Raw genomic sequence first — 14,634 nt, forward strand, 5'->3', positions numbered from 1 at the left:
TCGGCTTTCTGATAACGGTGCCCCGGAAGAGGTGCCCCGCCACGTCCCGGCCATTTTCCCCGCTTACTGGACCCACGGGCAGCGGGGAAAACGATCCGGTCCCGGATCCTCTGAGACAGGTAGTCGAGATGGCCCTCACTCGACTCTATGGTCTTGGAGGACTGGAGCAATGTCAAACATCGTTGCCTAGCAACCGGTTTAAAGGGCCGATTTTTTTATTATTATTATTATTATTTTTTTATTATTATTTTTTTTTCCCAACTTTTTTTTTTTTTTTTTAAGTGTACTTGTGAGGTCTGGGGTCTTTTTGACCCCATATCTCACAATAAAGAGGTCCTGTCATGCCTATTTCTATTGCAAGGAATGTTTACATTCCTTGTAATAGGGATAAAAATGATCAAATTAATATTAAATAATAAAATAAATAGGAAAAACAAAAAATTAAAGTGCCCTGTCCCTGTTAGCTCGTGCGCAGAAGCGAACGTATACGGAAGTCCCGCCCACATATATAAACAGTGTTCAAACCACACATGTGAGGTTTCGCCGCGATCGTTACAGCGCGAGCAACAATTTGAGCCCTAGACTCCTCTGTAACTCTAAGCTGGTAACCTGTAGAAATTTTTAAAGTGTCGCCTATGGGGATTTTTAAGTACCAAAGTTTGTCGCCATTCCGCGAGCGTGCGCAAATATGAAGCATGACATTTTTGGTATCTATTTACTCGGCGTAACATTTTCTTTCACATTATGGAAAAAAATTGGGCTAACTTTACTGTTTTCTCATTTTTTAATTTAAAAAAGTGAATTTTTTCCAAAAAAAAGTTGCGTTTGGAAGACTGCTGCGCAAATATGGTGTGATAAAAAATGTTGCAACAATCTCCGTTTTATTCTCTACGGTCTCTTCTGAAAAAAAATATATATAATGTTTGGGGTTCTAAGTAGTTTTCTAGCAAAAAAATGATTTTAGCTTGTAAACACCAAGTGTCAAAAAAATGGGCCTGGTCTTAAAGTGGTTAACTGCTACCACAATTTCAAAATGAATTACATCTGTTAAACATCCAAGGCTTAGTTGAAATACTTAAAAAGAAGAAAGTTTAACGCACACTGCTATTTTTTTTTTTGTGTTGAAGTGGTCACCTTGGAAGTTAGGTGTGAAAAATTATAAAAAAAATAACTATGTTCTTTCTCTTTAGATTTAAAAAGAGAGTGTTAATCCAACACTTGGAACGATATCTTTCTGAACTGGTCAAATGGTATGCCAAAAATGGTAAACCACGTCAACAGCAGATAGCAGTATTTTCATAAGAAAATGTGGACCAGGGATGAGTTTGCTGTCACAGAAGAAAGAAAGAGGACATGGTGACCTCCTCCAACACCTTGCATCTCGGGGCACTTTATGGCCGGAGACAGAGTGACAACGATTAAGAAGCTGATCTGGGCTTCAGGACTTAGTATGAACTATGAGGCTTGTTCTGTGTGGAGGGTGCTGCCTGCTGAGCAGGCTGAAGATAACCCTTGGTGACCCTCCAACAGGTGATGATCATACTCAATTGTCAGTTATTTTTAATGCCATAGACAGCACTTGATGAAGCAAAAGGCAAAACAATGCTCAAGCACAGGCTACCACCCTTATCAGAAGCAGCCAAGTGATGGTTCTCCAGTTGTTGAGTTTTCAAAGTCTAGTGCAACCCATGAGAAACTAAGCCCTTCATAATAATTAGCTGCTCAGGTTGAGCATACTTGGTCTTTTGTAGTTCAACAGCTCGAGAGCCAGCAGTTGCCTGCCTATGGTCTTAGTGGTGGCCTTTTCTTGGTGCATCTTTGAGTACATGAGGTAGCTTGTCCCGTTTTCAGAATAGGCTGCTGTTTTGTATTGAGACATTAGACAGCCCCGTGACTGTATTCCCCCTATGAGTCACTAAACAAACTACCTCAGACTCTCTTCTGTTTTGTCTACAGACTTTAAGAAAGTGCACCTGAGACTCCCCAGGTCCCCGACTTCTTTCATCCTGTGGGCAGGACGGAGACTCGTCAGGTGGCCTTGCACTCGCTGTGCTTTGGAAGCACTAGAAAAGGAGAACTCCTTTTTGTGTTTTTTATTTTTTTTTATGTGTACTTTTAATGTTCATAGAGGAAAAAAATATTTTGGACAGTATTGTTATTTGCTCTGTAATTTGATATTTTAACATGTATAAAGAGTTTTGGTCTTGTACATAAATATATTATATACATAAATATATAATAAAACTTTTTTTTAATTAAATTCTTTAAAGGCTGGTTACTTTAAAAAGTATTAATTTCTAACAAACAGTATCTGTAACCATGTCTAGTAAATGGTTGGGCCAGTTGGATCATAGTTTGAAGGAAGTCACTAATATTTAAACAAACCAGAGGTCCAACCAGCTGAGGCTTGGCAAAGCCCCTTCCTGCTAAGCTTACTGTTTATTTTTGGAGAATTTCATTGGGAAAAAGCTATAGAAACATAACTGAAAAATAATGTTCCGAAGTCAGGTGCTCAGACCCCTACTGCCAATAATTGGTATCTTTAGAATTTTCTACACAGCAGAAGCTGTTTTACTAAATATAATGTACATACAGGGGGAAACATTTCTATGCAATGAACTGAAACTTAATTGGGCCCCTGTACTGAAACTATTTTTAAAGGTGAACTAACCTGTTAATTTAGGATTGTAAATCTGTCAGAAGTTCAATTAAACTGTAGTGTCAAAGTTCAGGCATCTCGTGGTACCAACCACTTGGTGGCTCTCATCACAGCCCCATTCATCTGATAAACTGAAACTAGGTGATCGAGAAGCCCTACAGCAATCTCTGTTCATCTTGTATCCTTATGTCCATGTAATCCTACGCCTGTAAAGCAGAAGCGATTTTGTCTGGACTTGAAGCAATGCCTGGGTAATCTTGAGGTCTGCGGACTTCAAAACGCATCAAAGTCGGACCAAAGTAGTGCAGGGACTACTTTGAAGTGGCACAGATAAGAATGGTTCTAATTGGAAATCATGGAATACGACTTGTCATGCGACTTTGCAGTCCCAAGTCGCAGGACAAGTTGCACAAGGGGCCTTAATTGGTTTGTGTGAAAGTTATAGCGACTCTACAAACTATGGAATATATATTTCAAAATGATCAGTCCTGATGTACTGATGAAGATCTAATTTCTTGATGCCCCTAAAATGCAAGGACAGTACAAATACCCCCTAAATTACCCCCTTTTCGAAAGTAGACAGATATTTAGTAAGGCATGGTGAGTTTTTTGAAGTTGTAATTTTTGGCAAAATTAAGAAATTAAATAACATTTGGGGGGTTTTTCACTTTTTTTTTTACACACATACTGTCACCATTGCAGTACAGCTTTATCATACGACTGGTGTGGCGGTGATCAGGGATAGAGTGGGGAGAGAGTACAGCTGTGGCCAAAAGTTTTGAGAATGACACAATCATTAATTTTCACAAAGTCTGCTGCTTTGGTGTTTTTAGATCTTTTTGTCAGATGTTACTATTGTATACTGAAGCATAATTATAACCACTTAACCCTCCTCTTATGTTCGCTTTCTGTTACTATCCATGATGTTAACGGGTCGGTTTTGACCCGTGTCTTAAATCAGCCATAAAATACCCTCGGAACAATTATTTATCATCCAATTTGTTTCTTAAATCTTGGTTACCTTGTTAGGCTTCTTTATCCTTGAAAAGATTGGTTTTAATATTTTTAGTGTGACCCCTTAGACCTTTCTTTTGATAGCATACCTCTCATTTTCAAATTTAAAAAATGGTAAAGTAAAGTCAGCAACTCTGAAATGTATTGGTCCTATGTTTCTTTACTTTATTTAGAGAAGCAGGCAAAGAGATAGGCCCCTCCCTAACTACAGCTCACAGGGTTGAGAGGTGATTGGCTGTCAGTGTTACTAAGCAGAGAGAGTGTTTATGATTTTAGTTTTGGAACTTATTAGTGTCCTAAAATCCTATATTATAACTGGGTCAGAATTGACCCTAACACCATAAACGTCTTAATTTTCACCACAGTATTTTATAATTTAGTGAAAAGGATTCTTTTTCTATTACATTGTTTAAATAGAGGTTCCTGACAAAGTAAAAAAATCTTGATGCAATAAACAAATTTATGTGATGCTTATAGACATTCAAAAATGAAACCGGGTCGGTTCTGACCCTAACATAAGAGGAGGGTTAAGTGTCAAAAGCTTGACAATTACATTAAGTGTAGGCAGAGTCAGTATTTGCAGTGTTGACCCTTCTTTTTCAAGACCTCTGCAATTCGCCCTGGCATGGTTTCAGTTGACTTCTGGGCCACATCCTGACTGATGGCAGCCCATTCTTCCATAATCAATCATTAGAGTTTATCAGAATTTGGGGGGGTTTTGTTCACCCACCTCTTGAGGATTGAGGTGGGGGGGGATTTCTGGCCATGTACCCAAAATATCTATGCTTTGTTCCCCAAGCCAATTAGTTATCAATTTTTGCCTTATGGCAAGGTGCTCCATCATGCTGGAAAAGACATTGTTCATCACCAAGCTGTGCTTGTATGGTTGGGAGAAGTTGCTCTTGGAGGATGTCTTTGTACCATTCTTTATTGCTGACTGTGCTTTAAGGCAAAACTGTGAGTGAGCCCACACCCTTGGCTGAGAAACAACCCCACACATGAATGGTCTCAGGATGCTTTACTGTTGGCATGACAAAGAACTGATGGTAGCGCTCACTTTTTCTTCGTCAGACAATGTTTTTTTCCGGGTTGGCCGAATCAGAAAGGGGATTCATCAGAGAAAATGGCTTTAGTCCTCAGCAGTCCAATCCCTGTATCTTTTGGCTTCTTTGCTGCCTTTGACACCAGGCCATCCTCCAAACGTTTTTTGCCTCACTGTGCATGCAGATGCACTCACACCTGCCTGCTGCCATTCCTGAGTAAGCTCTGCACTAATGGTGCCCGATCTCGCAGCTGAATCAACTGCAGGAGATGGTCCTGGCATTTGCTGGGTTTCTTCACAAAAGCAGCGGAAATGTTTAAGGGATCAAGGTAATTTTCATGGCAAAGAGGGACTTTGTAATTAATTGCAATTCATCTGATCACTCTTAATATTCTGAAGTATATGCAAATTGTCATCCTAAAAACTGAGGTAGCAGACTTTGAAAATTATTTTGTCATTCTCAAAACTTTTGTCCATGGGTGTATGTAAAAAAAAAATGTACATTTAATCTCTTTCGTTCTTTGACGGACACCGCTTCTGAACTCATAACAGTTGGGTTATGCTGCCCCCTACAGGAGTAGGACAATAGGCAGAAAAAAAGTCTGGCTACGCCCATGGGCACTCCCAGGGGGTATACTCCCTCTCTCTGCTATAGGCACTCAATTTTTTTCTGCCTAGTCAGGAGTAAGGACCTAGTTTCTTGCTGGGATCTTTGGTCCTGGCAATTTTTTTCTTATTAGATAGAAATTTTTTCATGGCTCCTTGGTACGGTCAAGCCCCTGGGTTCCCTTACTTCCCGTCAGGCACCCGCCCTTTCCAGTGTCCCCCTCCACATATGCTTGGGCTGTTTGGGTGATCTGGTCCACCTCCTGGGCTAGGGGTAGGGCACTGGCTGGTGATGGGGTCGGGGGGGGTGCACCCAAATGGACAATTGACTGTGCGGGGGGGGGGTTGTATCTAGTGGGGGCTCCTATCAGGACCCCCCATCCTGCCTGGATCTGTCCTTGAGGTCTGGGTTTTCTCCTGGGTCCCTGTAAGCCTCATGGGGCCGCCATTTTGTTGTAGCCTGTGTGTTTCTATACACAGTGGCCATGTTTGTGTAGTCTGGTCGTTTTGTTGTGGTTTTGTCATTGAAAACAGTGGCAGCAATGACAGTGGAGCCCTGTGGGTGGCGATTTCTGCAGTGGGAGTCCCCCCTTATCCCCTGCTGTGGACTCCTGGATCCTCCGGGTCCCGACCATCCATCAATGCACTGACGGCGGTCCTGGAGTCCTTTGTGTCCCGGGTGGAGGTGGCTTTCAGACAACGGCCTGGCAACAAGCCCCCCACCCCCTTCGGTCACCCTGCTGGGTCTGCATCCTCAAGCCCAGAATCCTCTGATAGTGAAGATGATTCCTCTACGTCTGCATCTGTGCATGAAAAGGCGCTGGTGGAGGCACTGTGTATGTGCGTGAAACCCTGAAGATGGAGGACGCAGCTGCAACTGTGACTGAGGCGCAGGTTCCCTTTGGCACTCACAAGCCATCCAGAGCGGCAAAGGTGTTTCCTTTCTCTGCCTATTTTGACAGAATTGTCACTATAGATTGGGGACAACCAAAGCGTCCCTGCATGGTCCCTAAGCGCTTTACTAGGCTTTATCCCTATGAGGAGTCCCTTCCTAAAAAGTGGACTGTTCCACCAGTGGTGGACCCTCTGGTTTCCAGCTTAAACAAGGTAACCATGATTCTGGTTGAAGAGTCCCCAGCCTTTAAGGATCTGGCTGACAGAAAGGCGAAGGCTGTGACCGGCAATATGTACACTCTGGCTAGTTCGGCAATGAGACTGGTATTCACCATTGCTCTGGTGTCACAAACTCTGACCGAGTGGGCTAAAATCTTATGCCAAGACCTGGAGGGAGAACAGCTCCCCCCTGCCTCTGCTGAGCTGGTGGATTAGCTGGTCCAGGGGTTTCAGTTTATCTGTGATTCCTCTTTGGACGTGGCTCCCCTAGTGGCTCGGCTCTGTTTTGGCAGTGGTTCTTCAGCTTATCTTTTGGCTCACGTGCTGGTCTGCAGACCAGACTTCTAAAAGGACACTGACTGATCTTCATTTTCAAGGAGATTGCCTGTTTGGCGGTACCCTGGATGACATCATTAAAGGTCTCTCAGGGGGAAGAGTACTTTTCTTCCGCAGGCTACCAAGGGCAAGGAACCTGGTCAAAGACATGGACCTTACTTCTCGGCTCATAAGAAGTTTTTTTTGTCCCTCAAGGTTTACTGACAAGGGCTTTCAGCCTTTCAGGGCCTCCTCTGGGGGATCCAAACAAACCTTGTCTGGCAAGCAGAGAGCCCTGGTGCAAGACAAGTGGGTCCACAAATTTATTCGGTCTGGCTACAAGATCGAGTTTCGCCAGCCAGGTTTGTCCCCCGGCAAGGCTTTTTCCTTCCAGCGACTTCCAGCGGAGAAAACACTGGTGACTGGCACATATTGGAATTTGAAGGTAGGCATACTTGATGTCAATAGAGGCGAGGAAATCCCCCCATTGCTAGGTACTCCCACCTCATGGGCTACATTATATTTCCATATGGGGCCGTTTGGGAAGGTCCTCTTAAGTCATTGCACTCTAGAACACATTCTTCAGCAATGAATTCATGCATATGTGTAATTTCTATTTTATTCATATGATTTTAGAATGTCCATATCAATATTTACTTGTATCAACATTGTATCAACATTGGAGGCATTACTATAAGATCTACTTCCGGATGTTTTTACTGCCAGGGTTTTAATTTATTTCCCCTTTTTAAATTTATGTGGCATTACTGATCAGCGGTTTTCTTTTTTTGGATACCGGGGGAACTTTATCCTATGACCAGAGTCAATAGATCCAGTCATCCCAGGAACCAGGACGAGCACCCTTTACAGGCGGAAGTTTATTCCTTTTTTGCCTAGAACCAAGCATCATCCGGTAAGAGGCTGACCTGCTCTTCCCTCTTGGAGAGAAGGACTTGGGTGTTTTTACCTTTCCTGGGTACCACCACTGGATCAAATAACACTTACGCCCTTGTGTTGTCTCATCTGGTAAGGGGCTTATTCAATCACGGTGGAGGTCTTCGCTGCCCACATCTATTATATTGAATTTTGCACATTTGGATTCTTTTTCACATGCATGTTGGATGAACATGTTTTTGGACATTCACTATTTATTTATGGACTCACCCTTTAGATATATATTTGAATGATTGTGCATTATTTTGGATCTATTCATCGTATTCACTGTCATTCATTTTGTTATATTATTTTGACCCACCTATTGGGACAAGGTCTGTCCTTACAGTCCAGTTTTTATGGACAGAACCAAAACAGACTCCTGAAGGTTAAGAATCCACCCGGACTCCCTCAGAGTTCGCAAAGCAACCTCCATTTGTCCATCAGAGCTGGCGGAGACTCGGCTCGCAAAATAAGATCGTCCAGGTACCCCAGTACCGCAATCCCCCCGCTGACTCAATGCCAGCACCGGGGCCAACACTTTTGTGAAGACTCCAGGAATGGAGGGGAGACCAAAGGTCCACACCACAAACTGATAATGCTCCTCCCCCACAGCAAAACGGAGGAAGCGTTTGTGACCGGTGCATATTAGAATGTGCAGGTAGGCATCCTTGATGCTGATAGAAGTGAGAAGAAATACCCCTGACGTAGAGACGCCACTACCATGTGAATGGACACGGGGGAACTTCTGTATTTGCACCAGCAGTCTAGCACCTTGTTGCCTTTTGTTATGTGTACCTGTGCATACACCCCAATTATTGTAGTAGCATGCACCTATCTATACACATCTAGATCCAGAGAGATCTTTACACAAAAGAGGTAGTTCAATCAGCAATACACATTTATTGAAAGGGTTACATAATAAATATATATATATATATATATATATATATATACACAAATTACACACTAAACAGTATTTACAACACATTGTTAGTACAGAGCCCTTGGCTTTCAATGTTATTTACAAATCACCCACAATAGCCCTATTTACAATACCATGTATGTATTGAGCATGGAGTTAAGTTACCTTTTCACTTCAGGCACGGTGCCTGCCATGTGTATTCAAACACTAAAGAGAAAAAGCATGTATACATTCTAAGTGTGAGAGGTATAGTCTATATTTACCATCCCCAGTATCTTCATCCTAGTCTGCTTGCAAGAGAGTGATCTCTCTCCTCACCTATATTAATATAGACCCATCTCGCCTTGCTCAGAGCCATTCTGATTGGTGTAGCAATCTTACCCTTCTCCTCCCTTTGGGCGTATATTATTCAGGATTGGGCAAATTGCCCCATCCCCTATATTTTAGCATAACTCAGCCTCTCGATAGTCCTCCTCTCTGGGGGGGGGGGGGGATTAATCATGCTAGGTCGTCTCCTGGGCCAAATTGTCCATCCTTGGGCAGCCAACCACCTTCATTACATATCTAAAGGGACAGTCTTTGAAGTAGAGGCAAGATAAAGGAATGACCTGTCATGGACGATTATCAATTATTTTCTGGCCCCGTAATGTCTGGGGAAAAGGAACATAATTACGAGGCTGTACTACAGTTTGTTTATCAGTGTAAATAGCAGACCCCTCCCAGGTGGCCCAGGCATGCATTTCAAACATACTTATCCGTTTGAAATCAATACTCAATATCTTGAAAAAACTGAATTTTTGTAAAATCTTACCTGTAAAATTCCTCCGACAGTCGCTGCGGCCTCTAAGTTATCACTATTGGGTATTGACTTCCGCTCCGCAGGAGTAGCTAGGCATAAGACTTAGTCAAAAAGAACAAAGGCATTTGCATATACACACCCATGGTGGCTGTCCCACTAGGTCAATACCCCCCTGCAGTGACCACTCCCAACTCAGTTTGGTAGCATAGCAGTAGGTAATAAGACAATGCCAAAAGAGGGGGCGGGGGCGGCGACTGTCGGAGGACTCGGAGAAAGGAATTTTACAGGTAAGATTTTACAAATATTCCGTTTTCTCTTACGTCCTCCGACAGTTGCTGCCGCCTCTAAGTCATCACTATTGGGATGTCCCAAAGCAGTGTAGACATGAGGGGTGGGAGACGCAACGGTAGAAAAGGCAATGCAGTACCCACGTCAGAGAAAGGAACCTTACATGCACAGTAAGAGAACCTTCTGGGCAACAGAAAACAATGCTCAACAGGAGCAACCGCCCAGGAAAGCAAATACCAACAGCCAGGGACCCAGAGAAAAACGAGGGTCCTTCATGGCACTGCCGCACTGAGAACCTTTGCGGCCAAAGGAGGCATCAGCTGATGCCAGAACATCTACCTTGTAGAATTTGGAAAAGGTGTGCACCGACGACCAAGTCACAGCTTTGCACACCTGTGCCACAGAGGCACGATGCCAATAGGCCCAGGACGCACTCACAGATCTAGTAGAGTGCGCCTTAACAGGGAAGGGTGGAACCCGTTCCTTCAAGACATAAGCCTGTTCAATGGTCTGTCTGATCCATTTGGAAATAGTCGCTGCGGACGCAGCCATGCCCTTCCGAGGTCCCTCAGGAAGGACAAAGAGGGAATCCGTCTTCCGAAAGGATTCCGTAGACGACAGGTAAACCCTGATCGCCCTGACAACATCCAAGGAATGCAGAGCAAACTCCTTAGGATGCTTAGGCTTCGTACAAAGCGAAGGCAGGACAATGTCCTCATTAAGGTGAAACTCAGAGATCACCTTAGGAAGAAAGGAAGGGGGTGGACGCAAGACGACCTTATCCTCATGAATCACCAAGTACGGGGAACGGCAAGACAATGCCGCCAGTTCCGACACTCTGCGAGCCAAAGTGATTGCCACCAAAAAGGCAACCTTCTTGGACAGCAGAGGCAACGATATCTTCCGTATGTTTTCAAACGGATCACGCTGTAACTCGGACAGAACCAAGTTCAAGTCCCATGGAGGTAAGGGCTCCTTCCTGGGAGGAGCCAAATGTCGCACACCTTGAATGAAGGTGCGAACCAAGGAATGAGACGCCACGGGGCGTTGGAAAAGAATAGGCAGTGCGGACACCTGGCCCTTGATTGTGGCCAGCGCCAGACGCTGGTCCATCCCAGACTGGAGGAAGGCCAGCACTGTCGACACCGAGTACGAGCGAGGGGAGAACCCCCTGGACTCACACCAGGCGAAATAAGCCTTCCAGGTACGGTAATAGATCTTACCAGAAGAGGATTTCCTAGCCTTGACAAGGGTAGGGATGACCTCAGGGGAGAGACCCCTATCCCTTAAGACCTGGGTCTCAACAGCCAGGCCGTTAAAGCCAGCGACTGTAAAGCAGGATGGAAGATCGGACCCTGTGACAGGAGATCTTCCCGCAGTGGTAGCCGCCATGGAGGCGCCACTGCCAGGTGAACAACGTCGGCGTGGCCAGACCGGTGCCACCAGAATCACCGGGTGCGGTTCCGAGGCCAACCTGCGGAGGAACCTAGACAGCAACTGAGGAAAGGCATACATCAGACGATACTGATGCCAAGGGGCCATAAATGCATCCGAGGCGTCTGCCAGAGGATCACGCGTTCTTGCCACGAACCTTTCCACCTTGTGGTTTAGACAAGATGCAAACAGATCCACGTCTGGGGATCCCCACTTCGCACACAGCATTTGGAAGACCTCCAGGTGTAGGGACCATTCCCCCTGGTCCAGGGTCTGGCGGCTCAGATAGTCAGCCTGCCAATTCTCCACACCCGGAATGTGAACTGCTGAAATAGCCGGGACATGAGTCTCGGCCCAAGGCAAAATGTCGGTCACCTCCCGGGCACTCCTGGTGCCCCCTTGGTGGTTGATGTAAGCCACTGCGGTAGCATTGTCCGTCTGTACCCGAACAGGACGGCCCCGAAGTCGGTCCAAGCACTGGAAGAGAAAGAGTTTTATCGCTCTCAATTCCAGCACATTTATCCGAAAGGAGGACTCCTCCTTCGACCAAGTGCCCTGGGCAGACAGGTTGCCCAGGACTCCACCCCAGCCCGACAGGCTGGCATCCGTGGTAATCACCGTCCACAACAACGGACGGAAGGACTTGCCCTCCGACACCGCCGGGGACTGGAGCCACCACAGAAGAGCCAATCTGGTCTGACGACTCAATGAGACACTCAAATCCAGGGACTGAGGGACTCTGTCCCACCTGGCCAGGATCCTTGCCTGGAGAGCCCGCGTGTGAAACTGAGCAAAGGGTATCGCCTCGAAGGCGGAAACCATCAACCCCAGGCCTCACATACAGGTCCTGAGTGACGAGGACTGATTGTCCCTGAGGGACCTGACCTGGGTCTGTAAGGTCCGGAGCTTGTCCTCCGGCAATAACACCTTCGCCTGAGCAGAGTCCATGATCATTCCCAGATAGGGAAGGCGAACCGATGGAGACGTCGATTTCTGAACGTTTATAGTCCAACCGAACTCTTGTAGCGTCTGCACCGTGGTGGACAGATCGTGCAGAAGGTCTTGGCTGACACTCGATCTCAGAAGAAGATCGTCTAGGTACCCAAAGACCGCAATGCCCTGTGCCCTCAACAGGCCCAGAACCGGCGCCAGCACCTTGGTAAAAACCCTTGGAGCCGAAGCGAGACCGAAAGGTAACGCCACAAACTGATAGTGGTCCTCTGCGATAGCAAACCAAAGGTACCTCTGGTGACCCTCGAAAATGGGGATGTGCAGGTACACATCCTTCAGATCTATCAAGGCCAGGAATTCTCCTGGACTCAGGGAGGCCACCACCGAACGGAGAGACTCCATACGGAACTTTCGAACGCGCATAAAGCGGTTCAGCGCTTTCAGGTCCAGGATAGGACGTACTTTGCCCTCCTTCCTGGGTACAGTGAACAGATTTGAATAAAATCCTCGAAACCTGTCCCGATGAGGCACCGGGACAATCACCCCCTGAGCAGGAAGGTCCTGCACCGCTTGGTGCAGATCCTGCAGACGCCCAGGAGGCAAAAAACATGTTCCCTGGCCGGGATAGGAATTCGAACTTGTATCCTGATCGAATGATTTCCTGAACCCACCTGTCCGAAACCCAGAGCAGCCAAGGTTGGATTGGTTTCGAAAGGCACGAAAGGACCCCTGAGTGGATCGAGACACAGAACCCCCGCTTGCCACGAAAGGACTTGTTCTTCGGGTTCTGGGGCAGCAATGTGCTCTTGCCCCCTCTGACGCCTTTTTCCAGGGTATCCAATGCGTCGCCAAAAAGGCGAGAACCAGCATAGGGAAAATCAGCAACTGTTTTCCGCGAGGACTGGTCAGCTGACCAGCTCTTCAGCCAGATCAGTCGACGGTTAAGCACGGAGACACTAGATAGGCGCGCCGCATCACACAAATACATGATTCCTTGGTGAATTTGATCCACCATATCCAGCCAGGCAGGTGGAACAGCATCAGACACGAGGTTGCTCCTAAGCACCTTAGTCCAAGCAGCCACCGCCTGAGCCACCAAAACGGATGCGAAAATGGGTTTGAGCAACGAGCCCGCCACCGTATAGAAATGGCGGGCTAGAGACTCCAACCGCCGGTCCGTGGGATCCCGAAAAACCGGGGTATCCTCTGAAGGAACCAAGGTAGCCTTGTTTAAGACTGCCACAGTGTGATCTACCTGCGGAGGCACACACCATTGTGATTCCATAGCCGGCGCAAAAGGATAAAGCAATTTGAACTGACTAGGTACCAGGAATGATGTTTTAAGGTGCGCCACAGTTCATTAACAGTGTAATGAAACTCAGCGGGGCAGGGAAAAACCTACGCCGACTTGCGGGTCCTGTGTGTCCCAAATGAGGACACAATGCCCGGAGGACTGGGCTCATCCTCCAAATGTAGTGTTTCCTTTACAGAAACAATCAATTTACCCATGGTCGCGCGCTCTTCAGGCGACCCCGGGGAGGAAGTATCGACCCCCTCCACTTCAGCCTCCCCCTCAGACCCCAGCGGGTCTAAGGATGAGCGAGACCCTGAAAAGGGCACGCTAGCCGGAGCAGCCATATCACCATCTGAATCAGAGGAGAGAGACAATCTGGGCCTCTTCCTAGCAGCATGTTCAGCCATCAGCATTTCCATATTGGACACCAAGGTCGCCACTACAGCGGCCAAATCAGGTTTCAGAGGGGCCACAGGAGAACCAGGGCCCCCCACCAAAGCTGGGGGGAATTTGCTGTCCTGAGAATCCATTGCCCAAGATGAAGCAACAGTGCAAAAAAATTTGGTACTGCACCTTTAAAACCGATGCGGAGTGCGCAGCCCACCGCTACAGGTACAGTGACAAAAGACCCCCAAACAGGCGAAAAAACTGAGCCAGAAATGAAAAACACAGAGGGGTGAGAGAGATAGTCTGCAGAGCCCCGCAGAGTGTTACCACCGATGTCGCTGCCTCAGAGGAAAAGGAAGTGATGACAGAAAAGGCTGAATTATAAGCTGCAATGACTCAGGGAAAATGGCTGCCCCATAGGACTGAATGGAAAGGCTCCGGCAAAATGGCCGCTTAACATGCGGTCGGACCGATCGTTTTGCCACCGCAAAATGGCGTCGGATGGCGCCAAAACAGCATATAGTGATGCCCATAGTGAAGCCAAACATGCTTGCCCATACCTAAAATAGCGGACCGCGCGGTTTCACCCCGGTGCGGCCGCCACACACAGTCTGCACCCCCAGTGAAAACACCTAAGTGACACAGGGAAAGGGGCTCCCACAAACACACAGCATCGCAGTGAATGTGCAAAAAAAGACCCCACAGGGATCACCAAACAGGGAGGCCCACACCGGCACAGACATGGGGAACACACAGCAACACAGGACTGCCACCCCACACAGAAGTACTTACCTGTACCAGATGGCGTGGGGAGCCTCTCAGAACGGAAAGCCGCTGTCCTCATCTGACAGGGAATGCCGTTAGCCAGGGACAT

General features: G+C 46.7%; 1 protein-coding gene across 3 annotated transcripts in view; it reads left to right on the forward strand.

Moving 5' to 3' along the window:
* The window catches only part of LOC309560002 (integrator complex subunit 6-like), a 235,695-nt gene extending 233,478 nt beyond the window's left edge, over nucleotides 1-2,217 (forward strand). The window contains exons 18-19 of one of the 3 annotated variants that reach the window (XR_014225488.1): nucleotides 1,191-1,530; nucleotides 1,957-2,215. Coding sequence is in view for 2 of the 3 variants with exons in the window: in XM_082263486.1 (XP_082119612.1) it covers nucleotides 1,191-1,302 (112 nt within the window). In the remaining variant the exon portion in view is untranslated. Of the gene's footprint in view, nucleotides 1-1,190 lie in introns of all 3 variants that reach the window. The other 2 variants (XM_082263486.1, XM_082263485.1) reach the window with 2 other exon arrangements.
* The last annotated feature ends 12,417 nt before the right edge of the window (nucleotides 2,218-14,634 follow it).

This window comes from Pelophylax lessonae (genome assembly GCF_965119305.1).
Source record: "Pelophylax lessonae genome assembly, chromosome: 7".
Classification (NCBI taxonomy): domain Eukaryota; kingdom Metazoa; phylum Chordata; class Amphibia; order Anura; family Ranidae; genus Pelophylax; species Pelophylax lessonae.